A 17,430-nucleotide genomic window follows, 5' to 3' on the forward strand; every position below is an offset into this window, starting at 1 on the left:
CCTGCCTGACTGTATAGCATTACAGTATTCCCATTTTCAGAATTGAAGCTAGGGCAAAAGATCCCTAAAATTAGCCGAGTAAGAGCCCTGTCTCTAGCACTGCCCTGAAGCAGTGACGTTAATTGCACGCTATTTATACTTAAAGAGTTCACAACTTGGAAAGATCAGATTTCTGTTATGCTTTATTTTGGCATCCTCGCGCTTAAGTGAGCAGAGGAAAGCCCACTGGAATATACTGCTGCTAATGCTGTGATAGCAGGCTAACCATTTTGCATTGAAATAGAATGTAATTATAAAATTCCGGGTCTCACGAGTCAAATCAGACAATTCAGTTTTAATAGCTCAATACTGACTTTTTAGGACACATGGAAGACTTCAAGATCTTAACAAGTGAAAACAAGTCACTCAGACTCAGAATATTGGGATACTGAATTTTATTCAAGTATCTCAGATACACTTTAGTTCTTGGGTCTGTTAAATAAATCAGTTGAGAAAGAAAGGCATCATCAGTTTGTTACCCTAATGTACAGTCATTTTGAAAACTGTGCTTTGCAATTTTGCACTCAGCAATTCCTCCATGATGACACAAGACCAACAAAAGAGATGCTAATAAAAATAAGACTAAAATGAAACTATGGCAGATTAACCCACCCAATACATTCGTGTGGACAGTATCTAGGAATTATGGGGAAATTTAACACATTTCAGAAATGTGACTAATCCATGTCCTTTAATCTCACTGTTGTGTAGAGCAGACAAGACCAAAAGTACATTTATATGAGAACATCTGGCTTCAGAGATGTCAACAACAGTACAGATGTAGGCACACTTAGACCACATTCAAAATAGCCAACTCAAGAGAAAAATAGATATCAACAATGAACCTTGTAAAGATATAAACCTTATATAAACCAATTTATAGCAAAATGATCATTCCATTTTAAAGCATGGCCCTGTGGGGAAAAGCATCTGACCCAAACAATAATCCTGTTGCAAGCTGTTTGTTGAGTGGGTTTTCAGTGTTACCTCTGAGTGGATTATCAACCTGCATAGATGTCTGTACACACCGGGGCTTTAGCTAACAAGGGTGCTTTGTAGTAAACAGATACCACTGCCTCTAATCAAAGACAGTCTAATCTTATCACACAATGGGCAGCATCTGCAGTTCCAAATACCTTTAAATTCCCATTTAAATGTAACATGTCTGTTAGGATCAAGCCTACTTTTGGCACGGGAGCTCATTCAAATCATTTTCATAGCAAACAACACTATGAAAAAAAAGCTTTCAGCATATTTAGGTCTTAAAGATTTTAAATTCATGCTCATTACCAGGCAAGTCCTAATCAAGCTAGCCGTCTTCTCCAAACCAACTGTAAACCAATCAAAAGATGTTTTCATTTAGAGATCTACAGTCAATGACTTTATAAAGCAAAAGCAGTGGTGTTAGTCACACAGGTTAGCTCAGAAGAGGAGCTTTATTGCTATGCTCTGGTATGATTCTGTGCACAAGTGCATATTGAAGCAGAGCAGAGTCAGTGGAGCTCGATGAAGGCCTCCATTTCCTCGGAGATGAGTCCTCTGTATGGCAGTCTGTGCCTCTCCACGGCCCGCGCCGCCAGGCACTGTAGGGTCACATAGTTCAGAGGGTAAAGTGCTGGATGTCCACTGCTCTGCTCATCTAACAGTTCATAGGCTGTCTTCCTCTGGGCATTTGTGGCATCAAAGTGGGCCCCAGCTTTCATGAGCTGAGCCATGATCTCCGGACAGCCATTTGCAGCCGCAATGTGCAGAGGTGTGTTGTTGTCACAGTCTCGTGAATCCACATCTGCTCCACACTCCAGCAGCAGAGAGGCCACAGCCTGAGAGGGGAAGCGGCCCACAGGGTATCGGCCCACTGATGTGGTGTCCTTGTCTACCGCCATGTGCAGGGGCGTGAAACCACTCCGTCCTCTGGGGTTGAGTTTAAGCAGGCGATACACTGTGTGCTTCTTCTGGTGCTCCTGCTCTGGTGTGCACTCGAGTTTCTCCAGCAAAAAGATAAGGTGCAGGATGATGGACAGGGCCTTGGTGAACTGAGGGGCCTCTGGGGGGTTATCTCTCTGTGCAATAGCTCTTTCTACCTCTCTGACACTTTTCCCAAGAACTGTCATCAGGTCATGAAAGGTGACGCGTGTGGACAAAGTGCCTTTAGCGCGGTCCTGAAGCACAAAGGAAAAGAGTTCTGCAAAAGACAGGAAGCTGGAGGCAGTCATGGGGCTGAGGGGGTCCAAATTGCTCTGCTGCATGTCCAGAGCATACTTCCACAAACTGATGCAGCGTTCAAAATTACCTGAGTCCGCATACACTGCCCCCCTGTAACGAATGTAATAGGAAGTGTCTGGGTGGGAGGGGCCAAGGATGCGCTCTCGGACTAATAAAGCTTGCATCCTCATTTCATCTGGATCTGTGATCAGAGCCTCCAGCTCCTCGGCAGTGTTTACCTCCTGAGCGCAGCCATAGGCAGGGATAGGGGGTCCAGGAGGGGGTTTGGCCAGAGAAGAGGCTTTATCACCTGGCTGCCTCAGCTCCATGGCCCTCCTCCAGTATTTCATGGCACCCAGAAGATCACGTTTCTTGTCCACGAAAGTAGCACCAAGTAGTTCAAGAGCATCTATGCGCTCTTCTCTGGAGGTGCGAGGCTGATGGGCCAAATACTCTACTATGTTGGTGTGACCCGTGACACTGGCAGCCAGGAGCGGGGTCATGCCGTAGCCATCCCTCTCCATGCGGGCATTACACTTGAGCAGCATTTTCATAATATCTAGACTACCGGACTCTGCACAGTCATGAAGCGCCGTGTTTCCTTTTACGCTCTTGCGGTTCACGTCAGCGCCTTTGTCCAAGAGGAATTTGGCGATCTCCTTATGGCCCTTGTAGCAGGAGATCATAAGGCAGGTGTGGCCATGGCGGTTGGCTACCTCCATGTCGGCTCTGTGCTCTACCAGGTAGCGGACAATTTCCAGATGTCCATCGAAGCAGGCGGCTCGAAGTGGCGTGGAGTTAGTTAGAGTGGCATTATTGACAGAAGCGCCGTGCTTTAACAGCGTTTTGACCACAGGAAGGTGACCCGCTGCAGAAGCCGCCCAGAGCGGGGGAGCCCCTTCAATAGTCTCACCGTCAAAATTAACAGAGCCCCCGAGTTCCACATTTGCTTTACAGTGCTCTATGAGGTAGTCTACAACCTCCAAGTGTCCGTACCGAGAGGCTATAAGCAGCGGCGTCCCACCCTGGGTCTTCTCTTCGGCTAAAGCTTCCAGTTCCTCTGGACTTTTGTTGCTCAGCAACTTCTGGATAAGTTTTAGCTTACCATCTCTGGCAGCGTTGTAAACCGCCGTGGTTATATCCATTTTACACACCGAGTTCTCCAGAGCTGTACATCAACCCCATAACCACCCGATCACAGAAAAACAGACGAGTTTGGAGATGAAACGCCGAGAGACGGGTTCTTACTAAGGGCTCTTTTTCTGCCTCTCATCTTTCTGCCATTTTGAGGCTGCTGTCAAGATGGCGTTTGTGTTGTTTGACAGATCTATGTTTACGATTCTCCAGTGAGGCATTATGGGATTTGTAGTTTGGGTTAGAACGGTAAGCACACATGTGACCAATTGCAAAACCTCATTACCCACAATGCAGTCGGGTTGGAAACATATCAGCTGAGTTGATTCGTCGCCTCATTTGTTATAATTGGGTTATGCCTCAACAAGGTGCTCCCTCGTTCCGCGGCAACGATGATTGTACTGTATATATTTTTAAAGAGAAACACCATCTACCTGACCGACGAGTTCTTCTAGTCATAGTATAGAAACTGTAGGTTAAGAAACCCAATGAATCACCAGATTACTAACTAAACTTTCTTTATGAATGCAATAAGAATATGTAAATGTATTCACTGTTAATTGATACTTGTAATTTACTTAGGCTATATATTTTGCAATTTGGTTTCGTTTTTATTTAGTTTAGTATTTGAAATGTCAGTACAACTTTATCACCAGTAGAGGGGGTAGTTGTTTTATATGGATTGATCATTTGGCTCGTAGAGCCCTTCTGTGCTGAACTTCTGCCTGTTGCTTGATGTCCAGTTTGTCAACTGTTTTCCCCTCTAGTGTCATGTATTGGATGTAGCTTTAAGATCTAAAAATGTATAATATAATCTACAATTAAGAGCAGTCTCAGAGGAACAGGAATCCAACTTATTAGTGAAGGTGAGCACATGAGCAGAGTGTGATTTGAAATTCATGGTATTATTAAAAACAATTTAATCAAATAGTTCCTTGAAAGAACAAATCCTTGGTAAATAATTATATTTTTTTATTCACAAACATCTCACAACAATAAAATAAATTCAATTTCAATCAAAAATTAATAATTAAGTTGTTCAAGTACAAGGAGGCTTTCTGAATTTTAAACAGACGTGCAAAAAATCCACATTTGGTCTTTATATTTTATACAAAGGTACAGGCAAGTATAAATACACTTGAGCACATAAACATCATAGGAAGGCAACATGTTTGGAGGAGTACATCCACAGCAACAGGTTAGCATAGTTTGAAACAACGCTAAAAACAGGAGTTAATATAGAAGTAGCAGTGGTCTCCTGTCTGTAGAAAGCAAATGGGGGATACTTTTGGCATCACAATATTAAACTTGTGAAGTGGATGAAAAGGCAGCTGGAGAGGAAAGGGGCATTAAAGTCTTAGAGCTCTTGTCTTGACAGGTATTCCCTAAAGTCCTGCCAGCAGCTCACTCAGCAGCACCTCTCTCTCTCCTAAAAGCACATCTCTCTTCAGGCTGGTGCCTTTGTTGACAACCTTCACCTTCATGGCCAGACTTTTGATTTGAGCTTGTGGGAGCGAATCAAAAAAGAAGTCTTCATTAAACACTGGGTTTCTACTATTCTTGATTATAGTGCTCCTCTGCTTCTGCTGTTTGCCCGGGTTAAGGTACAGTGCCACGCAGCAGTTGATACTCTTTACATCAGTCTCCCTGTTGTATAATGCCTCAGCTGCTAGAACTCGCACTCTCAACCTGGACGCCTCAGGGTCATAGTGTGTGCTGAGACGAAGGGTGCCCCCCTTGTGCAGGTTAATGGTGTGTTCTCGCTGTAGGAGGTCGGCAGAGGTGCCCCTCGAGTTCCCTGCCTTGGATCCTCTGAAGGCGGGGGAGGGGGGGCAGCGGTTGCGACGCCTCTGCATGTTAGGGCTGTTGTCTGCAGAGCTGCACTCGTCTGTGGACAAGGAGCTGTGGCGTGCTAGAGAGCGCTTAGCACGAGACACCTTTGAGAAAAACAGAGCATTTTAGTAATACCTTTATAAATAACTTCAGCAACACCTAGTAGATGTGTTAGAATACAGCACCCCCACCTTGGCTTGTGTCTCCTGTGTGATAGAGCGCAGTAGAGATGCAGAGCGGGACAGCAGAGGGGAGTTGAAGGGTGAGGATTCAGCAGAGGAACAGGTGTCACTCTCTCCTCCACTGAAGTACCTGTAGGGGTTGGGATCGGCAGGGGTCAGCAGTGTCCCACCTTGGGAGCGCCTCTGAGAGTTGGGGGAGGTGAGGGGACTGCTGGGGTCACTGTGGAACAGGCTCTCTTTTCTCCGGGTGTGGGGTGACTCCACCAAGGTGGAGAAGCCATAGGAGGTCTGGGCCTTGGGGACATAAGGCAGAGACATGGCAGTCTGTGACTGAGGGTCTGCGTTGGTGTTGGGGTGCGCTGATGGTTTATCTGTGGAGCCAGGCTCATCTGCACTCTCGATCTGGATGATGTGGCGATTAGCAGATTTCTGCAGACTGCGTCCGAAGAGGCGCGGGCTGCTACGGGCTCGGGGGCTCTGGCTGCAGATGGAGTGATCTGAGGAGGAGGGTCTCAGAGCAGCGCGGGGCTGAGGCTCAGGGCTCAGGGACTCCTCTGGAGGGCAGCAGATGAGTTTGGGGGGGATGAAGAAGTCTGGGATCTTCTCTGGGGTTAGCACATTGGCATAAACAGCCACAGGAATGGCCTCTGTGGTCTGAGGGGTCTGCTGAGCCCCACTGCTCTCCACGGAGCTGCGCAGCTTCTCCAAGAGCCACATGTCGCTCACGCAGCTGCAGCCAAATTGAGCGGAAATAGAGAAAACACCACAATGTCAACATGCACCTGACAAAAAAAAAAAAAAAAAGGATGGGGGGGGAATCCTAAATTGACGGACCTGACTGAGGAGGCTCATAAAATCATGGTATAAGTAGTTCAGTGTTGTAAACATGATTTGATTTTAAATTAACTTTTATAGGGCTAATTGTTCTTATCTTGTAGAATAAACGCTTGAAGCAAACACAAAGCTCTTCATGAAACGATTATAATTAGATCAGGGTATTAGATAATGTCTCTTCAATCTGAAGAGATAAACCGGAATTAACTTAAAAAACAACAACAACAAAAAGCACACACAACAAACAATACACACAATCTGTCGTTAGCTGGATCACTTAGCCTACCTGTTGATTGAGAAACTGTTGCTTGAGCGCAACTCTCCAAGCGCGCTGTGCGTAAAAGGTATTTTCCCGCTCGTACGACTCCAAGTCTGATCGCTTGGCAGCGGTAAAAGGCTGCTGCCTGCTAGATGAGGCACACTCGCTTTATATAATGAGGTCTGTGACTTCTGAGCCAATGAGAATGTTGTGTAACCTTCCTGCAATATCTACCCCACCATCAAACTGTGCGCACCACTGAAGCAGCAGTCTCTCTTCTCCAGAAAGTATTGGAATTATATGAGCTCTTCGCTCTCGCCTCATTGATTCTTGAAGAAAGCGTCATGCTTATAGTTGACGTCCACGTGTGGTTTATTACGGACTAAACTATTATTAGAAGTGATTCAAGTTGTTAGCTTATTTCTGTAGCCTGTATGAAAGATTAACTAATCAATCAATCAATCAATCTAATAAGCTAATAAACGACGGATAAAGTCGACCTTGTTCAGAGGTAATCTTGAAAATGTTTCTGATGAGTAATTTTCGTTAAACTGATTAAAATTTCCAGGTACCAAAGTCATAACAGAAAGTGTACACAGCGTTAGGCAAATCCTTAATGGCGGCTTTGATGATTTTGCCCACACTCTGTTTACAGACCTATGCTGAGACCTATGCTGAGCTCTCTGTTTTGGTTTGCACCATGTTTTTATCAATAATTAACTTGATAAACTTGTGTGTTCTTCAGAGCTTTCGTGCGACTTAAAAGAAAACCTTTATGCCTAATTAGGAGGCAGTAAAACGTAGTAAGTTTGGATTTTTCATATACACAGTATTATATTTTTCTATGAAAATTCACAATATAATAAGGTCACAGTAATAAAATGGAAAAATCTTCCACAATAACATATTGTTTCACAATAACAGTGTGAATGTGTTGGTAATGGTAAATTTCACCTTATTCTATTACAAATTGCATACTAAACTATTCTTAATTTTACACTGTTGTTGCATATTACGCTATTGAAAATGTCAGATTTAACTCCAAAAGACTGAAATTTAACAGATGTCTAAAGGTCAAATAAAATACTGAAGAAGAAGAAGAAGAAGCAAAAGCAGAAGAAGCCTGGGATTTGCCAGGTGTAAAAGATGGAGGTGGATTTGTCATGGTATGAGCAGCCATTTCGTAGGAGTCACTTGGACCAGTCTACATTTTAATGGCCCAACAACAAATACACTCTCACCCCACTACTACTTTGTGGATACATATTATATTACTATACTCTGTAATTATAGTTACAAATCCAAATAATTAAAAGTTATGATGCTACCAAATCCAGGCTCATTAGACTGGAGAGGCTCAGCGGGTAGGAATCCAGCTGTCCACTGTTGCCTGAAAACCTCCAAAGTGTACAGCAGTAATTGCTGTTTAAAGAGGGCTCTAACAAGAAATTCTTATGTAAATGAGATGGGAGAACGTCACATCTCTGCAAATAGAGTGTGGTCAATAAGGAATTAGTGCTACACCATTAGGAAACATGCACTGGGGTTTTGCACATCAAGACTAGAAATTATATAAACCTAGATTGAATTTCTGTCTTTTTTTTTAGAGGTGCTCTAAGCTATCACCGTCACATGGTTGTCTCATAAAAATGTTATTACTATGCCTGGAATGTAACCTAGTATAGCATTAAACATACATCTATATTTCATTTATTCAATCACATTTTGGCCAGTAAATTTTCAGAGACATTTGAGACATTGTTTAAACAAAAGTCTTCCTTATTGCTTTTCCACATGATTTTTAACGCCAGTAACTGCCAAGTTTGTGTCCAAGTTTCAGGTGAACCATTTCACTTGGAAAAAGTGATTTTTGTATCCTTTTGCCTTTCTTAAAAAAATCTTGTTACACATCTTGCCAATATCTTCCTGAATACTTTAAATTAACATATACACAATAGACAATACAAGTCGATTTATTGGCTTACAAAGATATCTGTCCACTGTCCACATATGTCACATTGACATATTGACACTTGGTATATCTCCACACACTGACAGTAGTAGTGCACATGTACAGTGATATGACAGAGGATCATGTTTAATTGGACACTGAGCTGCCTTTTTTAATGAGGCATATGACTTGAACCCTCACTTCTCAGGTTTTCTCCACACCTTCGGCAGCCAGTCTCTAGAATCAAACGCTACATTTGTGCTTCCAATTACAGCCCACAGGTTCTACTGTAAGTGGCTGTACAGTGAACATGACAGACCTGTTGACTGCTTAATGTCACGCTTGAATGGTGCAAAATACGGTCTAAATCTTACTTTTTCTTCCTATTTGCTCTGTAGATTTTTTTACTTATAATTGTGTTTTTGAACTTTTTTATTAGAAAAGCAAATAACCTAACGTCATGACAAATATCCACAACCAATCACTGAATTAGATAAAATCATTTAAATCTAGACAGTCGTGAGGCCAATTTGTTTTACCCAATTGATTATGTGTTTTCATTGATTTGCTGAAAAATATTTGTATTTGCTTATTTAATTATAATTAAAGGTGCTGTTCCAGATTTTTACTGTCTGGAAAACAGTCATTTTAAACAGTTTGCAATGGTTCAAAGTTCACTTACCTAATGCATTCTGAGCATCCTAAATATTACTGTGATGAGTTTATAATCACTTTTCACAACTTCCTGAGCAGAGTTTTGACATCACTGTAAGAGCAACTAGCATGCTAACCACACACTGCTTGATTATCTGACAATATAACAGTTTTTAATTAGATGCAGACATGACACAGCTGACTTATTTTGATCTCAAGAGCTACTTTTAATTAATATATCTATACTGGGGCAAGACTAATGTTTTTTAAATACTCATACTCAAAACATGTTTTTTTTCTATAGTAGAAAGGGTCATCATTCCATAGATCTGACATGTTACATGGTCTAGTGGAGTCCCCTGCCTTTCTCCATGGAGGTAGATATATTTAGGAAATTCTAGGCAGTGCAGTGACATCTCCATGGAAACACACAGGCAGCTGACCATCCAATAAAAAAGTTACACAGTGCATTTGTAAGATAACAGTGTGAAATACCTATGCACTGTTTTTATGTTATAAAACACCTTTATTGTTAAATGGCGTAGATGCATTGTTGTGTAAGTTTCTTGTGTCCACAGTGCAACTACCTGACATTTATTATTGCATCTACTCCACCTTAGGCCCATCGAGACTCCTATAACTGGAATAAATTGAAAGAATAATGTGTCTTTGTGATTGATATTGAAAAATACGGAGAGATGGGTTACCATATTCTCCCTGGCCATATATCCATACTTCTAAAAATACTCATACATAGCCACTGCCCAGGCTGCTCTACCAATTGTTTTCACCTCATTATACGCTCCATAGCCCCACTTCTTCAGGTTATTTTACATTGCAGCAGAGGTTAGCCATAAACAGGGCTGTGGACACAATGGACTGTAATGGTGTACTCGACCTACCCATTAGAGACACAGGGATTAAGGACCATATCAGCAAAAATTGATCCAACATCACAGAGAAAATTGCTGCTCCCTTTCGTCCATTTTAGCTTTTTTTTTTGTACACACATGTAATGGGAGAGCGAAAAGCAACCACAATCTATTGATTTCAGAGCTCATTACTTGCATAGGGCTGTGTTGGCGTTGCTTGAATTTATATGTGAAGAAGAGTACAGAAATGTCAAACTAAATGTCAGTGGGATTAAGGCCCTCTATATTACACGTAGTGGTCCGATATTTAGGAAAACACCCACTCTGATTTTTTGGGTTACATAGGCTTTGGTTTGTAGCAGTGGTTCAGTTACAATATCCTTCAAACAGCAGTAACCTTTTAGATCAGACTTTTATAATGAAGATAGCTCCAATCCCACGAGTTTTCTTTTCACATCCCACATACAACCTGATATATAACTAGTATTTATTTGTTACATAGTTCATGGAAAATTAGTTTACAATATTTGCTGTATTGCTGCAAATGCTGCAATATGTGATGTATAAAACACATGTACACATTATTTACATTTTTGAAAGTTTTCAGTTTATTTTGAATACACACTGATAGGATACAATATCAGCTTTTATTTGCAGTTGTATTGTCATTGTATTGTAAGGCACTATTTAACAGCAATAATAATAATAATAATGGCATTCATCCTATACCAATGATGTAGTCACAGCTGCCGCACAATGAAATCTATGTCTTATTGGTAATATTTGATATGAAGACTTAAACCAGGTAGATATTGTAAAATAGCATAGTTTTAGTTACAGGACTTAACCACCTAAGCCACTGTCAAATAAGTTCAGTGTTTTGTTCATAGACTCAATTCTATTCATTTTTTGCCAAGATTTCTTTGTTCTTTATGCCAAACAAGTATGTGAGTATGAGTCAGTGTGCAGGGTCAGAAAACACACATTCATGTGTTTGACTCATTGAAACAGGTGATTCAGACTTACTGGATAAAATCTCACATCCAGGTAGCTTGTTTGTTATGCTGAAGTAAGCTAAAAATACACGAGACAGTGCTATAGAAATACCTCTGACTCACACTTTAATACACGCCTTAAACTATTAGACAGGTCTCCAGATGCCTTGTCGTGATGATGACAAATTAAATTATGACATTTATGTGGTAACCAAAAATAGAATTGCAGTCAGTCAATAAAAAGCAAGAATGTAAAACCGTTTCTGCAATTTTATATTAAAACACATTATGTGAATGGTCAGGAATTCAATTTTTTCAAATTCTGGGGCTTGTGTAATGGCATAGAGGCATTAGTATGGCTCAGATCTTGGTGATGTTCTGCAAGGTTTTTGTTGATTTGAACCATTTCAGAGATATCAGGGGAGATGAATCAACTATCTGTATCTTCCTATTATAAATCCGTGTTCCTTTATAATTCTGGTGTTATTAAAGGATATGTTACACTCGTAATAATTCCTACAGTGAGAGTATTTACATGTGACATTTTTGGATAATGATCCCCTATAGCAGCAGTGAGCAGAAGCCATGAGTGTGCAGAGCAGAAGCAAATAGGAGAAAACAGAAAATAGCGCAGACAGATGGAGAGGGGGTGAAGACAGTTCGAGATTGAGTTGGTACAAATTGAAGAGTGGACCTGCACCATCTGTAAAACAGTTGGGAGAAATAGCCCACAGATTTAGAGAGAAGCAACTCAATTCATTTCAGTTTAAATTTGACATTTAAAAGACAACAGTGCGCAAAAAACAGATGTCACACCATGCCACTATCAAAGCTGGTGGAGACAGATATTAGCAATACGTAAGCATTGTACAGTGTTGGAAATGTTTGTATTGCATCTTTAAAGTTGACATCACTCATGGGAGCACTAAACACATCTGTCTGCCTATGTTTATAGAGTTTATTGTCCTTGAATACACTGCAGCTCTCGTTATTGATGAAGATAACACTGAATTAGAAGTGGTCAGTTCTGTTCAATATCATTGTGGAACTTATAGAAATTACTAAGAAGTGATTTTGCTGCAGTCCATCTGCTGATTGCTAACCCAAAAGGAAACCAATTTATGCTACTTTGGTTAAATGAAAGGAGAGAATGAATTATAAAAAAGTAATTTTAATCTCAATAATCTTCTTCCAGGCATTGAGTTTTAACAAATATGGACTGGAGGGATTTAATAAAGAAAGTTATCTTAAGTTGGGTATCAAGATGACACTTCACCCCAGTATGTACCCAGTCTCTTCCATTGTGGTCCTTTTAGTGAAATTAAATACATACAGTGATAGATTGGTTGTGTTTTATTGTGCATCCTCTGTACATCAGCTTAACTGTGTGTTGAGCAGATGCTTTATGTCAATACCTGTATTACTGACAGAGTAAAATAAGAAGACACATATAGCTGTCAAACGTAGCACATGTTAGAAATGCCAGCAGCTGTCTTCCCTGATGTTCAGTTAATATTTGAGCGACAGGTTGCACTGCTCTCCCCGCCTCCTGCGCAGACTCTTGTGTTGTGAGTATGTCCCTTGTGTCTGCTTGGCATGTTGACAAGTGTGTGACAGTCACTATATTCACTCAACAATGCAGCCAGAGGAGTCCTTGCACAATATGTTGGCACCGAGAGACATCTGACAAAAAAGAAGGAATTACCAACTGCTCCCATCACCATTTTTGACAAGATAAACAGAGTTGTACGAAATAAACGGCAGTGAATCATGGCAGACTGCACTGATGGGCTGTGAGACAAGAGGAGCTGATTAGGTCCACAATCAACATGTCAATACTGCTGCTAATGGCCAAACATCCACTTTATCCTCGGCCATTGGTGACGTCATAGAAAAGCTGTGCAAATGTGATTGATTTTATCCACAGCGTCATATCAAGTGATAGAGCTCTACTGGCTAAACTTGATCAGGTAAAACATATTGTTTAATAGTTTAGATTTCTGCACACCAAGGCCAATATTTTTAAAGAAGACATTCGTTTTTGTGTGTATTTTTAAACTATAACATATGTGGATCATTATTTTACATTCCGTTTATTGTAAATTGCAATATTGAGTTAAAAATAATAGAAACATGTCTATTGACTTTCTGGTAAAAACTGCAGAACTGAACTGCATAAGTGGTAATTATAATTAATAATAGTAATAGTAATAACATCATTTTTTTATTTTAACACAACGTAATAGAAGTGTGTCTATTGATCCTGAGCAAAACTGCAGAATTGATAGTTATAGCTACGCAACCTCTTTAACAGTACATGTATGAACAGAGCCTGAAGTTTTTGATAATTGTAAAAAATGGTAAAAACAGAAAAACAATGCACAGGTTTAGTTGGTGAGGAAAACTGATGTGTTTTTCACCAATTTCAGATCTAACTTTAAGCTATTTGAACTTTTTTATTTATTTGTTTCCAGAATTTGAGATGTATGCCCTACAATGTAAAATACATTATAGGTTAAATATTACATGATTTTTAACACTCCAACATTCTGTGGCATGGCCTAAACACCAAAAATATCCTTTCTTCTGTTTATTCCAACAATGCCCACACAAAACACATGGCTAATTACCAGGAGCGCCAGCCTACACTTCTCCATCACTGTACTCAGCATACTGTACTGGCCTTACAAAGTCTCCAATCAACCAGATCAGATTCTTTCGTTTTACAGCAACCAAAAATGTTTAAGTGAGGCCTAACAGAGCCTGAAGTGACAGAACTGCTCATGAGTGAGAACAAAGGAAGCCACGAGACAAAAACATCTCCTAATGGGCACAAATTCAATGAATGGTGGCCAGTATTGCACGGAATAGCTGCTAGTTTTTGCCTTGCTAAACTGTCTTAATAAGGGCAACATAGCAATGACTCATGATGGGGACTATAAATGGACTGTGATTGCTGTTATTCCAAGAACAGAGGTAGTGAAATGTAAAAGCTAAGAGTGGTGCCGTGGTACATAGCGGCTCATATTGTAATTAGTAGGTACATGTACAGAGAGGAAGAATGGCCCTTTTGATAAACGGGCACGTAATGGCAAAGTACGAGTTCTGCACCTGTTCAGAGTTTAAATGTTTTATGTCAACTTTTCTGTGCGTTTTCTGACAGTGGAACAAAAGGAAAAGTGATGAACTATGGCTCCTCCCATGTGCAGCAACAAATGAATGGACGTGGATGTCATCTGTTTGAATTTCAGAAAATTCCTCTCCACTCTACTGAGTAAGTGACAAGCAGATGTTAAAGGGCCCATATTACGCTATTTTCTGTTCTACTGATGATTTCAGCCCTTGAACTGTCAATCTCTCCTGACCTAAAAGTAAAAGCTGTTCATTTTAAAACTACAGCTTCCTGACATCATAAGGTGAAATATGGCATTTTCAACTTTGGAGATGCAGGCATCATAGGGTTACTCAAACATGAGTGAAACATGTTTTTGAACAGCATTTTAACATGGCTTAAAGCTCACAAGAGACGATGTTACATGATATAGGACCGTTAATATGTTAAAAATGATGCATGAATGAAGCAAGCAGCAGATTGTGTTCTCACTTATGACAAAATGATTACGCAAAACAGGCAAAACCTATGTGTATCACAATGGCATCTTGAATACAGAGGAAAGTTGATTTTGCATAATAGGTCCACTGTAAGGGTCCTAATGGGCTTGCGATAAATCCATCTGCACAATCAGAGTACAGAATTTTGATTGAGATTATGTCTTGTCTGTAGACTGAATGCCATAGTAACAATTCATCTTGTCCCATTGACTGTTTTTTCCCTCAGTCAAAGTGTCCTGATACTGGACCACCTGACTCTTCCTCCATGATTCTAAATAAAGTTGATTTACTGAACATCAAATAAAAAGCAAACATTTGAAAATATTAATTGACATTTAAAATCCCTAAATAAATCTTCACAAGTTGTACATTACATAACTGGAATAAAACTCTCTCCAAAACTTTTCCATCTTGATTCCAAAGAATTAGTGCCACATCTGTGAAGAACGGCTGCCAAAATGCTGGCTTTAACACGGCTGCTCTCAGATGAAACTCTTAATCATCCCATTCATTTATCAGACAGAGGAAGAAATCTGCCTGGTAAAAGCCTATAATTTTACATGAAACTATATAGAATAAAGTATACATCTGTGGCCACAACTAAAATGATCTGTCTACGAATGTAGCTTACAATTAAAGAGCAGGCTGCATACTTTGACACTGTGTATTAGATTGTTTTTGTGAATCATTATCAAAGCCTTATTATCTGGCATCCCCTCTTTGTAAGTGCGACAGGTGAACCATGGCGCACTAACTGTTTGTTGTTCAAACAATAGCACTTTAATAAGTGGCACAAGCACCATAGAGCTTCACTAGTGTTCTGTGACTGAGATGGAGGTGGACTAAAGAACAACATGGTTATTTATACTGCTAACACTCCCACTTTATTATTCTCAAACAAGCAGCAAACATGTCAACATATAAAGTGCTTATAACACTTGGATACAGCCAAGGGTTTATGGGGCTGGTGTAAACAGTGAATGATGTAGCCTACTTCAAAACACGTTTTCATATTTTTCACAAATGTAATGTAAAAACCAGTGTCTAAAAATAAATGAGCCGTATTGCCCCTGTATGAGAAACATGGAGACTGTTACTGAAGCAACCAAGCCATGGCATGTCATTATCTGCATGTGAGAATCAAATTCTTCTCTCATAGCTTTACCTGACTAAAACCAGTCTTCATAATGGCGTTTCACTCAAGGTCAGGGAGACAAAAAAGATACAATATCTTTAATCAAAGTTGAGTGTTAAGAATCAGAAATCTCACTCATTGATGTGGGTGTTTCAAATAAGCTGTAGAACCAAAATGGCATGAGCAAACTATTAAACTAAAAGAGACATTAAATAAGAAGTTGATATAAAATAGTTTTGTCTAAAAATGACAATGTGTATGAATACTGTTGCAACATAAATCTGTGCCAGAGCACCACTTAAGTGACAAAAGTGCTATACTCATATTGTAAACAGTGCTACAACAAATCATTATATTTTTACTGATTAATCTTGATTACTTTATCAATAATCTGCTTCTCAGATAAAACTATACCACATAGATACATACAATATGTAATAAACATAAAAATAATTAAATACATGATTCATTGGCAAATACTTCAAGAACTGGTTTTGATTCATTATTTCCATTAATTTCTATCAGTGTCTGCCAATTCTACTGCACAAAAACATATTGATGTCACACAGTAATTACCACTGAGACACGTAAGTGTTTTACCACCTGAGGGTATTTCCAATTACTGCCACAACAAAAATATTATAAATATTTATATTTGTACCTTCAATTTATAAATGTACATATTCCTTCATAACTCACCTAGTTGTACAGAATTACATCCCATGTCTTCATTTTGACATCTGCTGAAACTAAATCATTTCATCAACCACATATATTTATAGTGTGTACAATAAGAGAACTCCTCAGGAGTACCATGAGTCACATGCTCTCCAACTTCTTCTACACATTTAATCAGACTTAAATAACAGTCTAAAGCACATGTTGTGATGTTTTCTTCTTCTTGTGGCTCTGCTTTATTACCAACATACGGTTCTCAAAGCAATAAGGTATGGCTAGTTGTGTGGTAACAGCGTCCCCTGAGAGATTCTGATATTTACCAAGCTAATTCTAACATAAGGTCATGCAAGAGCGCAGGAGGACGAGATTTATTAAGATGACATTCCCCCAGATTCTGCTTCCTGATGTACTGGCATGTCCTTAAAACGAAGGACAAAAACAAAGTAAACACATGAGTTTGAGTAGTACCTCTGTGAAGCTCATGTTAATCATCTTTGTCATTGTTATCTTCAGCAGTCATCTAAAACATCTCTTTCAGAATAGACAATACATAAAAATAATATTAAATATTAAATGTAGAAAATCAATATTACACCAGTTTGATGTGACAAATGAATTGGCTAACTCTTGTTTTTTAAACTCAGTTTTATCATCCTTCTATCCTGACTTAAGGGTATGTAGTGTGTGTTCAACTGAAACTGAGTTGCCAACACCTTTCTTGCATTTTGAGGACATGTTTTTTTCTTTCCCAGTATGCCTTGTGTCTCATGTAAAAGCTCAGAACCTTCAGAATTCAATCACTGAGCCACAGAGGCAGCATTAGGACTGATTTATGTCCCACTGCATGTGCTGGGGTTTAGGTATAGTGATGATTCAGATAAGAATGTTGTTAGGTTTATTTCCAACTGGTTTTAGTCATGAAACTGGCACTCACTCTTATGCTTTCTGTTTGCAAAGCCCAAACACCAAATGTCAATGTTAACAATTGGGCATCATATCCGTTGTTGTTGTAATTACAAATAAAAATAAATCAACATTACAACTATTATC

At 39.7% G+C, this 17,430-nt stretch overlaps 2 protein-coding genes across 2 annotated transcripts; both read right to left on the reverse strand.

Moving 5' to 3' along the window:
- Positions 1–319: 319 nt before the first annotated feature.
- On the reverse strand, positions 320–3,556 carry fem1a (fem-1 homolog a). The gene has a single exon (XM_020921821.2). It carries the CDS (start codon positions 3,384–3,386, stop codon positions 1,533–1,535), a length of 1,854 nt encoding a protein of 617 aa, XP_020777480.1. The 5' UTR covers positions 3,387–3,556; the 3' UTR covers positions 320–1,532.
- A 904-nt stretch (positions 3,557–4,460) lies between these two features.
- LOC110157172 (C2 calcium-dependent domain-containing protein 4C-like) lies at positions 4,461–6,603 on the reverse strand. Its single transcript, XM_020921449.2, has 3 exons — positions 6,511–6,603; positions 5,400–6,120; positions 4,461–5,312 (listed from the first exon to the last, which is right to left on the reverse strand). Exons 2-3 carry the CDS (start codon positions 6,105–6,107, stop codon positions 4,761–4,763), a joined length of 1,260 nt encoding a protein of 419 aa, XP_020777108.2. The 5' UTR covers positions 6,108–6,120; positions 6,511–6,603; the 3' UTR covers positions 4,461–4,760.
- Between the last annotated feature and the right edge of the window lie 10,827 nt (positions 6,604–17,430).

The sequence above is a fragment of the Boleophthalmus pectinirostris genome, unplaced genomic scaffold (genome assembly GCF_026225935.1).
Source record: "Boleophthalmus pectinirostris isolate CB_2022bp ecotype Guang Dong unplaced genomic scaffold, ASM2622593v1 HiC_scaffold_16, whole genome shotgun sequence".
NCBI classification, from domain to species: domain Eukaryota; kingdom Metazoa; phylum Chordata; class Actinopteri; order Gobiiformes; family Gobiidae; genus Boleophthalmus; species Boleophthalmus pectinirostris.